This window comes from Pteronotus mesoamericanus, unplaced genomic scaffold (genome assembly GCF_021234165.1).
Source record: "Pteronotus mesoamericanus isolate MK-2021 breed Mesoamerican mustached bat unplaced genomic scaffold, CSHL_Meso_final scaffold_232, whole genome shotgun sequence".
Lineage (NCBI taxonomy): Eukaryota > Metazoa > Chordata > Mammalia > Chiroptera > Mormoopidae > Pteronotus > Pteronotus mesoamericanus.
Window position 1 is genome coordinate 29174980 of NW_026555311.1, and position 13113 is coordinate 29188092.

At 33.6% G+C, this 13113-nt stretch overlaps 1 protein-coding gene across 4 annotated transcripts in view; it reads left to right on the forward strand.

Moving 5' to 3' along the window:
• LIN54 (lin-54 DREAM MuvB core complex component) overlaps positions 1-4716 on the forward strand; it is a 77134-nt gene extending 72418 nt beyond the window's left edge. For all 4 annotated transcript variants that reach the window (XM_054591805.1, XM_054591808.1, XM_054591806.1 and 1 more), the window contains exon 13: positions 1576-4716. In XM_054591805.1, coding sequence (XP_054447780.1) covers positions 1576-1777 — 202 coding nt within the window. In that variant the 3' untranslated portion in view covers positions 1778-4716. The remainder of the gene's footprint in view (positions 1-1575) is intronic.
• Positions 4717-13113: the final 8397 nt, after the last annotated feature.

The following is a 13113-nucleotide window of genomic DNA, read 5'->3' on the forward strand; positions in this document are numbered from 1 at the left end:
TCCATGACTGTTTTCTTAGCCTTCAAATCACCCTTACCAGGTGGCTGTGAGGAGAAAGGCATCTCTGTTGCAGCATTTGGCAGAGCTTGATTCACCAAGTTACTGACTTGGTTCATTAGAGGTTAATTTGAGGAATTATTAAGTGGAATGAGCCTTGCAAATGTATATCATTTAAAATGTCTAAGTTGAAATTAAGATCCAATGCTTATAAAAGTAAGGCTTCTTTTGTATAAAATATCTCAAATATTAGTTCTAAAAAACTCTTGCAACTGCAGTATAATCAGCAAATGGTTCTTTACTGAGTAAAGTCTAAATGGGTAGGCACCTTAATAAGGGATCCTTTCAGGTCATCTACTTTCAATAAATCATCAGTATATTAAATATAATCTCCATGTAGAGATGAAGGATATTGTTACACTCAAATATTTATAATTTTTCAATTCATTTTCATGAGGAAATGTTTATATTATGAAATGTGACATAACAAAATTATACACTATAGTCAAAACTATGTAAAAGAGAATATTTAAATGTTATGCCAACATTTGTCTTTGAATGGCAAAATTTTAAATTTTTCTTTTACCTTTCTGATTTCCAAATGTGATATGAGCACTGCTATTATACAGTACTATTAGTTATACAATATTATTGCAATATTAACATGATTGTAATATTATGTTTTCTAATTTAAAGTGCTTTTTGTATTTTAAAGATTTCTGTACAGCTGTCTAGCCGGCTATATCCTGAGTTACCCTCTTATGTCATAGCGGGCCTTAATTAAAGACTTCATTTTTTTTGTTTTGTAGTTTCCTGCTTAAAAGTAGTTGAGTTAGTGGTTAGATTTACGTTGCCCAGTTTTGTCTCTTGAAGGCTTTTAACAGTTGTCTGCATATTGCAAGCCTCAGGATGGATTGTTCTAATTCAGTACTTAATAATTAGGTCTTTATGAATGAAACTCCAAATACAGAACAATATCTGGTTTCCCCACTGCTTTGTTTGTTGTGATAGAACAGTGCAAAATTTTGGTGTGCTTGGTTTTTTTCCCCAAATAAATGAAAATATGGGAAAGTGCTATATTTTTAGTGTTGTCCAGGAGATAGGGCTTTCCAGTCCCAATATAATTCATTCATTTATTCAGCAAATATTCATGGAGTGTGTCTCTGTGTCAGGCACTGTTCTGGACAGTGAAGAAAGAGCAGTAAATAAAACAGAGACTGCACTCATGGAACTTACATTGGTGAATTGGGAGGACTTTTGTTAAAGAAATATCAAGTCAACGTAGAATTACATCTTTTAGTTAATTAGATATCTTTGTCTAGGTAAGAAGACATTTTATATAAAATGTTATATTTTCTGAACAATATTTTTAAAATATGCTCAATCTTCAAAGCAGGTCTAAGTGTTTAAAACTCTTTAGGATGTTCTTGTGCTCACTGAAGAAACTGTGATGCTCAGTGTGCTGGTGAATCATGAAAATGTCAACAGATTTCCAAATGAAGCAATGTCATCCACTACTGTAGTTACTCAGCACCATCATCATCTCTCTCTCTCTCTCTTTCTCAAAACTTGTTTCAGATTGCCATTCACATTTGTAACTAAGGAAGTAGCTGAAGCCACATGTAATTGCCTTCTTGCCCAGGCAGAGCAGGCAGACAAGAAGGGAAAATCGAAGGCAGCAGCTGAACGGATGATACTTGAGGAATTTGGACGATGTTTGATGAGCGTCATCAACTCTGCAGGAAAGGCAAAAAGTGATGCTTGTGCCATGAATTGCTAACTCTTGCACATGAGACTGATAAATGGAACTGTACAGAAAATTGAAGGTGCAGGGACACTTGATTTTCTGAAAGATAATTTAACAATTATTGTATAGCTAATTCAGTCCTTGTGAGACCTGAAATTATAATATTGAGAGAGAAGAAATTTTAAATGAGGAAATTAGTACATTTTAAATCTTAGTTAAATCTGCTTATGCCCCTTCTAAATTGAATTTTTCTTTATTGTATTATATAGATTTTTAATTTGCTTGGGTTTCTTAAGAATTAGATGTTCTATCCTTCTGACTCTATTGACAAAGAACATTTATAAATTACTATAATTTATAATGTATGGTGTTGTATGACTTTGTTCAGTAGAAAAAGCCAAAGCAGCATTGATATTACCCAGTCATTCTCTGGTACTAGATCTAGAATATAAGCAGATAGTATGTCTACATAAACATATTCCAATGACATTGTGTTTAGAAAAGTGCTATCTTTTTAAAGAAAAACAGACTTTTTAAGGTGGATTCTGGAATAATATCCTATTGTCACTTTGGGAATGTCAGAAGGGGAAGTAATCCATAGGCACACATTTAACATTAAAAAAATTATTTTTCTTTAAAAAACATAAAACATTAAGGGATAGTAAATCTCAAAAGATGGGCAATATATGTTTTTATAGTAAGTGATTAAGAAATGCTCTGGGATGTTTCCATTTTCTTTCAAGGAAGTGGTATATATTTGAAATGATAATAAATTTTCAGAGTGATTACTGGGTACTATTAAAATGAAAGGTTCCTATAAATAGAAGCTAAACATATTAGCTGGTGGTAAAATAGAACTTTATATATAATTATCAGGTATAAAGGTTGACTTGGATGGAGAAATAAAGAATATTGAAGCTCTAAGAGATGAATTTAGGAAAAGATTTTTCATCTGTACAAACAGTTCTTTATAGGCTTTTGAACTAAGAAGTTTCAAATCAATATATGACTTGATTTACTGAAATGGGCCTCCTAATAACAAAGCTTTCAGAATAGAATTTTTTTTTATATAAGAGAAGCTTAATGTGGCATTTTTAGCCAGTGATTTGGTAAGCTGAAGAAGGTATGAGTGTTTTCATATAATTACTAAAATAACCTAAATCATTTTCAGAAATTTAAAAGCTTTATGAATTTATGAGCCTGTGATAATAGGACTCTAGATTTTATGATAAGAAAAAAACCATGTTGGAATTCAGGCATTTTGTTAGGTACCTTAATCCTCAACAATTATTAGCATATGAATATTAATTTCTTATAAGCAATCTATAGTTGTATGTATTGTGTATATATGTTCATATGAACACACAAGATATAGGCAATAGAAATTAAGTAATCCAAAAGAAGATTCCGTTATTCGTTAAAGCATCTTCCTTTTGAAATTTGGATATATAAAATTATAGTGCAGTAAACTTTAAATGTAGATAGTACAGACATCCTTACACCTCAACCTAGTATGTTTAATTAAAATTTGTATAAATGTAAATTAGTGTAAGAGGATAAAATAATATCTAATCGAGTTATTTTTCAAAGGATTACAGTACCTTTTTGGTCTAAACCTAAACTTTGTTCATTTTGTACATATTATGTGTTCAATTCTAATTGCACCTTTGTGATGTGTATTTATATACAGTGTGCAGAAAATGTCTGTTAAATTTGGATTACAATTATAGATTACGTATCATGGCATTGCTTGAGAATGTTTTTCTTGTAAAAATTTCAAGGTGCAATCAAATGCTATTAGTTTTTCTGATTTTCAAGAAGCTAAAGTATTAAGCCTTTTCTTTTGTGTGTATAACTTACTAAACTTTTTGTACTTAGGCATTTGCATCAAATTGCTGAACAAGATTAATATCCGCATTAATTCAATGATTTTAAAAGACTATTTGGGGAGGGTTGGGTATATAATTTTTTAGCTCTATTTACATCCCAAAGTAGAAAGATTAAATTTATATTTACTAGAGCTATTCAAAGAATACACTTTTCTATATTGTAAAAACAAGACAGCAAAGTAAATCATACAAAAAAGAATAAACATTTATACTATTCTGTAACAAAAGATTTCGCACTTTTTCTTTAATAACACTTGTAACCACTTAACATGGAAGAAACCTTTTAACATGCCTGATTTTAGGTAAATTTAACATTACTTTTGAAAGCACACAACTAAAAAAAAAAAATCTATCATTTTGTCCAAATATCATTAACATAAGTTGCTTTGGAATGAGGCATTCTCTTTTTTCCCACTGGTTCTTTTTTTAAAAAAATATTTTTTAGAGAGATGAGAAGGGAGACAGAAAGAGAGGGAGAGAAACATCGATGTGTGAGAGAAATGTCCATCAGTTGCCTCTCACACGCCCCAAACTGGGGACCTGGCCTATAACCTAGGCTGGGAACTGAATTTGGGACTAACGACTTTTCAGTTGGCAGGCCAGTGCTCATGCACTGAGTCACACCGGTCAGGGCTCCAGTGTTAATTTTAAGGGCAGAAACTCAATCTACGTTTTCCTTTCTTATACTGTTTGATGTTCCTATGGTAAACAGCTACTTAGAAGAACCAAAAGCAATTTGTAGGTCTTGTCTTTGTGCTCTGTGGGAACCAGAATCATAAGTTAGAGGTAATAAAACAAGCAGAGCAGCAACTTCAGGAGAGAATATTGCATTCGCCTCTTCCCCATTCTTTGATATGGACAACTGCCATTTTTCTCAATTCCTATGTAAAATGTAAATAAAAATACCTTTAGAAAAGTCTGATGTTTTATTTTGTAACCCAAATACCTAAGAAAATGCATACTTGTTATTATAAGTACAGCTTGAAATCAGTACCTCCAGCCCTACCTGTATATTGCATCCCATTAAAATGCATTTCACATAGGAATTTTGTAGCAGCAACCCAGAGAGGGAAGCCAATCACTAGAAAGCCTTCACTGTTGTAGTTATTTTCTATTATTATGTAGTTTTATGTAAATTACTCAGGTCTTTTAATTTTCATGTGAGCCTTCTTTAATGCTCATTTTGTCATTACAGAACAAATGTAAATTTTTATGATCCAAGTAGTTTTATTATTAAACGTTAAGTTACAAAGTTAAACTAAAAAATTAGTTTTGAATAGTTTTATGAAAGCATTTAAGGCAATTTTAGTTTTTACTCAAAAGCAATAAAAATATGTATATTCAGGGTAATGTTTATTGTAAGGTCATAGACTTTAAGTCTGTAATTTATTATATTAGCAAATAAAATCTGGCAGTTTATAAAAACAACGCATCATGAACAGGATACATTTATCTCATGAATAAAAGGTTGACCCAACATTCAAAAAAACCCAAAATCAGTGTTATATATCAACATGCAGAAGAAGAAAAACTGTAACCATCTCAGAAGTTGCAGAAAACAAACTGGAATACACTGAAAAAACTACTGATTTGTATGCTTTAAAGGGGTGAATCTTATGGTGTGTAAATTATATCTTAAAATTTTCCCCCCAAAAAAGTGCAGAAATATTATCTGGCAAAATGATTATAGAAACACAACTCGTCAGCAAACTGGAAATAGCAGCGATCCCCAGCCTGATAAAGAGCCTTTACGAAAAAGCCTACAGCTAGCGTATGAATGGTGAAGACACTGTTTTTCCCCTAAGACTGGGAGCAAGGCACTCCTATTCAACATTGTGATGGAGGTCACTGTACAGTAAGGAGGGAGAAGGCCATAGATTGGAAATAAAAAAGACTATTTATGCTGTGAATACCTATATAGAAAAGTCAAAGGATTTTTTTTTTTTTAAAAAGCTACTAGGACTAATAAGTGAGTTTACTAAGATTATTATATAAAAGTGTCATTTGTACATAGTAGCAATTAACATTGAGAAATTGAAATTTTAAAATTACCATTTATAGCAGCACCACAAAACATGTAACAAAAAAATATGTATAAGTAGAAAACACTGATTTAAAAAAAAAATCAAAGACCTTAAAAAGATACCGTGTTTGTGGATTGGAACTTTCAATATCATTAAGATGACATTTCTCCCCGAATTAATTTATAGATTCAACATAACTTGTCAAAATCCCAGAAGGAATTTTTATAAAATTCAACAAGTTAATTATAAAATTTACATGGAAAGGTATAATAATAGCCAAATATTTTTGAAAAAATAATGAAGTTGGAGGACTCAAACCTGACTTCAAGACATTAAGGCTAATCAAGACAGTGTGGTATTGGTGAAAGTTAAATGCAAGGATCAATAGAATACAATACAGTCAGAAATATATATATATATCAATTTTTGACAAGGGTTCAAAGGTAATTCACTGGAGAATAGTCTTTTTACAAACAATGCTAGGAAATCTTATTTGTAAAAATATGAACAACTTATACCACACCCCAAAATTAACTGAAAATGGATCAAAACATAACACTATCAGAATATCTAGAAAAGTCTCTGTGACCTTGAATTAGGCAAAGATTACTTAGATATAAAACTAAGTACAATCTGTAAAAGAAAAATAAATCAATAAATTGGACTTATCAAAATTAATGTCTGCTCTTCAAAGCACACTAAGAAGAAAAACTGCCCTGGCTGGTGTGGCTCAGTGGATTGAGCACTAGCCTGCAAACCAAAGGGTCACCGATTTGATTCCCAGCCAGGGCATATGCCCGAGTTGGGGGCCAGGTCCCCAGTACGGGGCGCACAAGCGGCAACCACATATTGATGTTTCCCTCTCTTCTCCTCTCTCTAAAAATAACTAAATAACATCTTTTAAAAAACCCATAGACTAGGAGAAAATAATTTGCAAAACATCTGATAATGCACTTATGTCCAAAATATGTAACTGTCAGTAAGAAAAAAAACAACATTCTAAAATATGGGAGAAAACTTGAACAAACATTTCACTTAAAATGTGGATTGCAAATAAGCCTACAAAAAGATACTCATCATCATTAGCTATTAAAAAACAAAAGCCATAATGAACTAGCATTGCACTTCTATTTCAATGACTAATTCAAAACCAAGTACTGGGGAGGAAGTAGAGCAACTAGAACTTTTGTACAGTTGAAATGCAGCATAGTACAGTCACTTGGGGGGAAAACCAGTTCTGGCAGTTAAAAAATAAAACATGCATTTACCATGTGACCTATGTATTGTATGAATACAGCCCATTTTTTACTTATTCATCAGTGGAAGATTTCATCTTTTTCACTTCATAGATACTATGTTGCTAGGAAATGTGTGTGCAAGTTTTTACATGCATGTGTTTTCATTTCCCTTGGATATATGCCTGTCAGGAGAACTGCTGGGTCCTATGGTAACACTGTTTAACCTTTTGAAGAACTACCAGGCTGGTTTACAGTGTCTGCATTCCCACCAACAGTGTGTAAGGGTTCCAATTTCTCCACATTCTTGCCAACATTTATCTTTTTTACCATAGCCGTCCTCCTAGTGTAATATCACTAAGTAATATCTCACCATAGTTTTTTTTTCCCCTTGTAGTTTTGATTTGCATTTCCCAAATGGCCAGTAATGTTCAAGATATGTTCATGTGCTTATAGGCCCTTTGTCTATCTCCCTTAAAAAATGTCTACTCAGTAATTACCCATTTTTAAAATTGGGTTCTTAGTTGCTTATTATTGAGTTATCAAGTTATTTCTATATTCTAGATACAAATCCTTTATCAGATAATATGATTTGTAAAAATGTTCTCCCATTCTGTAGGTTGTCTTTATTGACAGTATCCTCAGAAGCACAAGTTTTTAATTTTGATGAAGTCTAATTTTTTGTTGATGGTGCTTTTGGTGCCATATCTAAGAAACAAACTATCACTTAATCTAAGTCCCAACTCTCTCTTCTTCTGAAAGTTTTATAGTTTTACCTCTTACATGTAGGTTTTTTATCTATTTAGAGTTAATACCTATGTACATGGATATTCAGTTGTTCCAGCACTATTTGTTGAAAAGTAGAAAGGATAAATTTCTGAAGGGAATGTTAGTTTTCTCCAAAGAAAAAAAGACAAAGGTACTGAGTAGGATTTATAAACTAAACAACCCTAACAAAATATGAATGAATATTTTTAAAAATGTCACTGTGAAGTATATATTATATAAATCTGATATCACACTTTCACTAGGGCAAGAGCCATTAACTGTGCCAAAGGCAGTGATAGAGATAGTATCAATGATGGTCCAACTTATCCAGCACTTAAATAATGCAAAACACTACTTTCTTAAAATACAGAATATATTAGTACATACATCAAATGTAACAGCAAAGAACATATAAAACACTATAGATATCAACCTAGTTTTAAGTAAAGATCAGGTACAAAACTTCTATTATATAAGCAGTAAGATAAAGGTGGTGACTTAAAAGAGCTTTCCTTTAAGATTTATCCTGGTGAGTCTAAACTCATTCTATTGCAAACAAAAACCACAATATTCATACTTCTCAGCAACAGCTCTCATATAAAATTTAGTGTAACTCTGGTTACATTTCAGAATTTGTCTTTGAAGTAGAACAAATATAGAAATATATCAAAATATACTATTTAGGTAAATTTCAATTAATGAAACTCAACTTTTATCTAGTCATTAATCTTTTGCAATATTCAGTTTTCATATGAAGATTAATTGTAATTCGTGAACATTCACTGAGTAATTTACAAATAGAGGGGAAAAATGTGCTTGTTTCTTCTTTTATCCATTAAAATACTCCCATTTGTGACAGTACATATACCTATATGTTTTTCTATTTATCTTTTCAAGTCTGGTTGTGAGAGAATGGAGAAAATTGCCCTTAGTAGGTTTCCATCTTTAAGTATCTCCTAAATTTCTGAAAATTTTACTATATATAAGACAAATATGTCATACCTATTGTCTCAATTTGACCATCTTTTTCCAATTTATTACTCACATGCTATGAAATTCCATTATTCATTCAACACTGAAATATTTTCATTATTTTAGCTTCCCTGTAAACACAAGTAGACTTCAGAAGGAGCAGAAGTTGACATAAAGGCTTCTTATTCACTGATGAGCATTGAGCTCTTCCAATAGGAGTCAAGTAAGTATCTACTCTTATAAAGTAGTATTTCAAAGTCCAGGGACAATGAATTATGAAAATTACATCACTGGTGTACTTCCCCAAAAACTATATTCCCCAGCTTTACTGTAGCACAAGGAACCACTTCATGGCTCATGTGCTTACCTTCTGCCTCATAAAGCGTATTTCTATTTTAGGGAACACTGGCAAAGGGATTTTTGTGGTATTTGAATATTGTAGCCAGTTCTCAAACCACACCTTAATATTCATATGGGAATAAAAATTCAAGATTTTATAGTCGGTAAACATTCTTAAGAGCTATAAACCAAAGTTCTTTTAAGGAATGTAGTTTATTTGTAAAAGGAGTCAATATGTTTGTGACTCCTACTTATTATTATTCCATTTTTAAAGTAGATTAAACAAGTTTAAAGTATTTCCAGTCACATTATTCAGTCTTATAGTAGTAAATTCAAAGACAGTACCTCTTGGCTAGTCTGTTCTTACTTGTACAGTTTAGATAACTGAGGTGCTATAAGTAATACCAAAGTTTGAACATATTTTCTAATATGTAAATTATAAATTTTAAGTGAGAAATGCAAATGTGCCAATGTGCAGAATGGTCAATTTAGAAAATATGGTAAGTTGAGAGAGAATAAAGATGGCAGAGGAGTGAATGGAAGGCACACTGACCTCCTCGAAGGACCAACCTGGAATTACAACTAAATTGTGGAGAAATCACCTGGAACAAACAACTAGACAATAGCGAGAGAGGAGCCTTATAACTTCGGACAGAAGAATCAGCTTTAGCACAATCTAACTGGTAAGGAGTGCGGTAGAGACTCGAGAAGGCAGGCAGGGCACCCATGGGCGGCAGCACCAGAAGGATATTGAAATGGCCAGTTGGATCCCCCTGAGAAGAGCGGTGTCTAAACCATAAGCAGGGATCTCCAGCCTACAGCACCAGAGCCCAAAAAGTACAGATAACAGCCAGCTGCAAAAAGTGGCAGGGTTGCTCTCTGCCAGAGACAGGCAGCTGGAGACGCAAAGAGCCATTTAAAGAGCCAACGCATAAATTTTTATTTGCAGCCACTTACCCTGGGCTTTGGCAAAGGCAGGGGCAGAGTGGGCTGGAGACACCTGGGGAAAGACTGGGGAAGGAGGCTTTGGAGAGAGAACTGACAGTAGTTGGCGGAATCCCAGTGCTGACTCCTCTCCAAGATGGCAGCAGCCATCTTGCTCAGGTAGAGACCACTCCCTTGAGTGGCAACATCGTGAGAGGACCCAAAAGCCCCATCCCCAGGACGGCCTCGGCCCCGCCATGTGGTGTCTAAAAGAGGCCTGCTGAGTGTAGAGTGACTAGATTAACGGCTGAAGAAGACAGACACAGACAATAGATTCCTGGAGGTCTGGAACAGACTGCCTAAGCTCAGACAGGGTCAACACCTGACATCAGGCAGATCCAGGAAGAAAGAACAGTGGTCTCCTAGCATAGAAGTTCACACCACAAAGGAAATGAAGACAGATCAATTTAAGAAGCAGAAGCAAAAGAGAAGAGCCTCACAAATAATGGGAAGACAAAGAAACACCCCCCAGTCAAACGGAAAGGAGGAATCCCCACAAAGAGATCTAGGTGAAATAGAGGCAAGTTAACTATCAGATACTGAGTTCCAGACAACGGTTCTAGGGAAGCTCAGTGAGCTCAGAGAGAATTACTAAAAACTACAGGGAAACTACAAGGAACTTACTGCAAACTATATCAGCATGAGAAAGGACATAGAAACTATCAACAAGAGGCAAGAGGAAAGGAAGAATACAATTTCCGAATTGAAGAACACAGTAGAAGGAATCAAAAGCAGGCTAGATGAAGCAGATGAACAAATCAGAGAGCTGGAGGATAAGGTAGAAAAAAGCTCCCAGAAAGAGCAAGAAAATGAAAAAAGACTCAAAAAGAATTAAGAGTTTAGGGAAATGCAGGACAACCTGAAACGTAATAATATCCATATAATAGGGATACCAGAAAGAGAAGAGGAGGAGGGGATAGAGAACCTGATTGAAAAAGTAATGATGGAAAACTTCCCTAATTGGAGGACCGAGAAAGTCACACAAGTCCAGAGAGCACAGAGGGTCCCATTCAAGAGGAACCCAATGAGGCCCACTCCAAGACACATCGTCATTAAAATGGCAAATATCAAAGACAGAGAATCCTAAAGGCAGCAAGGGAGAAAGTGGTGGTACCATATAAGGGAGCCCCAGTACGACTAGCAGCTGACTTCTTAACAGAAACACTGCAAGCCAGAAGGGAGTGGCAAGAAATATTCCAAGTCATGAAAAGCAAAGGCCTGCAACCAAGACTGCTCTACCCTGCAAGGCTCTCAATTAAAATGGAAGGCAAAATAGAGAGGTTTCCCAGACAAAAGAAGGCTGAAAGAATACACCTCCACCAAACCAGCACTGCAAGATATGCTAAAGGGACTCCTTTAAGAAGATAAAGAAAAGGAGTATGAATACCCAGTTCCTTTTACAGTCACCAATACTTGACATTACCAATATTTTTAATACTTACTAATCTGTGACAGTGATGTGTTATTTTGTTACTTTATTATTTGTTGAAACTAAACCTGGTTTTGTATATTTCTTGCCTATTTCTATTATTTTTAAAAAGCTTTAAATGACTTTTGGTATTCTTTATCCATATTTTGATTAAATGTTTGTAGAATTTTTGCCCTAAAAAAAATAAAAACTATTAACCCTTTTTTAAATGTGTTGCAAATACTTTCCTATTCTATTATTTTTCCTTTTTTATATGTATATTACTGTATATTCTTATTGTTGAATATAGTCATATTGTCAATATTTTACCTCATAGCTTCTGAGTTTGAATATTTTACTTCAGGGTAAGAAAAATATTATTTTGTATTTTCTCCAAAAACTCCTCTAAGATTTTACATATTGATTTTTAACTCACCTAAATAATTTTTGTATAATGTGTGAAATAGAGCTCTGTATTTGTTTTATTTCCAGTAATAGTGGTCCATGCACTTCATTTGTTGAATAAGCCTAATTTTCCCCATTGATTTGAAGTAGCAATTTAATTATATATTATATTGTTAGACAGATATGTACATTTGTTTCTAGAATGCTCATTTATTTCATTGATTTTACTTTATTCTGTGCTGGTGTCATGTTGTTTTAATTGCTGAGACTTTATAATGGATTTAAATTTTTTAATTATAATGGATCTTGACATTTAAAAAATAGATAAATAAAATCAATCTGTATTTTTTAAAAAAGGGAAAAAAGAAGTATACGCCTACCTTTTGCGACACCATGGATGGAACTAGAGAATATTATGCTAAGTGAAATAAGCCAGTCAGTGAAAGACAAATACCATATGATCTCACCTATAAGTGGAATCTATTGAACAATATAAAAGAACAAACAAAATAAACCACCAGTATGGAAACATGTAGCAGACTGAAAGTGGGGATGGGGAAGGAGGACAATGGTGGGAAGAAGGGGAAGGGACTAGACAAAGAACATGTATGAATGACCCATGGACATGGATGACAGAGTGGGAATGGACTGTGGGAGTGGGGGGTGGGGGTGGGATGGGTGGAGGAGGTCAGAGGGCGAAAAATTGAGACAACAGTAATAGCATAAACATGATTTAAAAATAAAATTAAAAATATATATAAAAAGAAAATATGGTAAGTTGAACTTTAAAATAAATATTGATTTATTCTTAATGTAAATTTTAGTATATTTTTGGTCCCTCATTTAATGGATGTCCATCATTACTTAGTGGATGCCTGAATTTATTGATATTACCAAAACTTGAACTTTTGTAATCCTGTAGAGATCACCAATGTTTCCTTGATATTTTCATGTTACTTCATTCTGAGTGGCATTTTAGAGGGAAATGAGCTCTATCTTTAGCTTTGAACTTTAAAAAACAGAGTATTATATCCTTTGGTAACTTTACTAAGTGATTGATGGCACACACTTCTCCATCAACAAGATGCTCATCTAAATCTACAAAAAGATAAATATATCCAGAAAGCTCACATAATTATTTCCTGTTGAAGATAAAATTCCCTCTGTTTAGGAAGTCCTTTATAAACCCCTTTTTGAGTGGGTTCTTACAACCCACTCGCAAATAATTATGACTCAACATAAGCTTTCTGAAGGGATATGCAAACCATTCTTTTTAATACACAATAGTGACCCAATTTTAGAGGCTTTGAGATCTGATGCATTCAGAGCACTAATATAGTCCTCA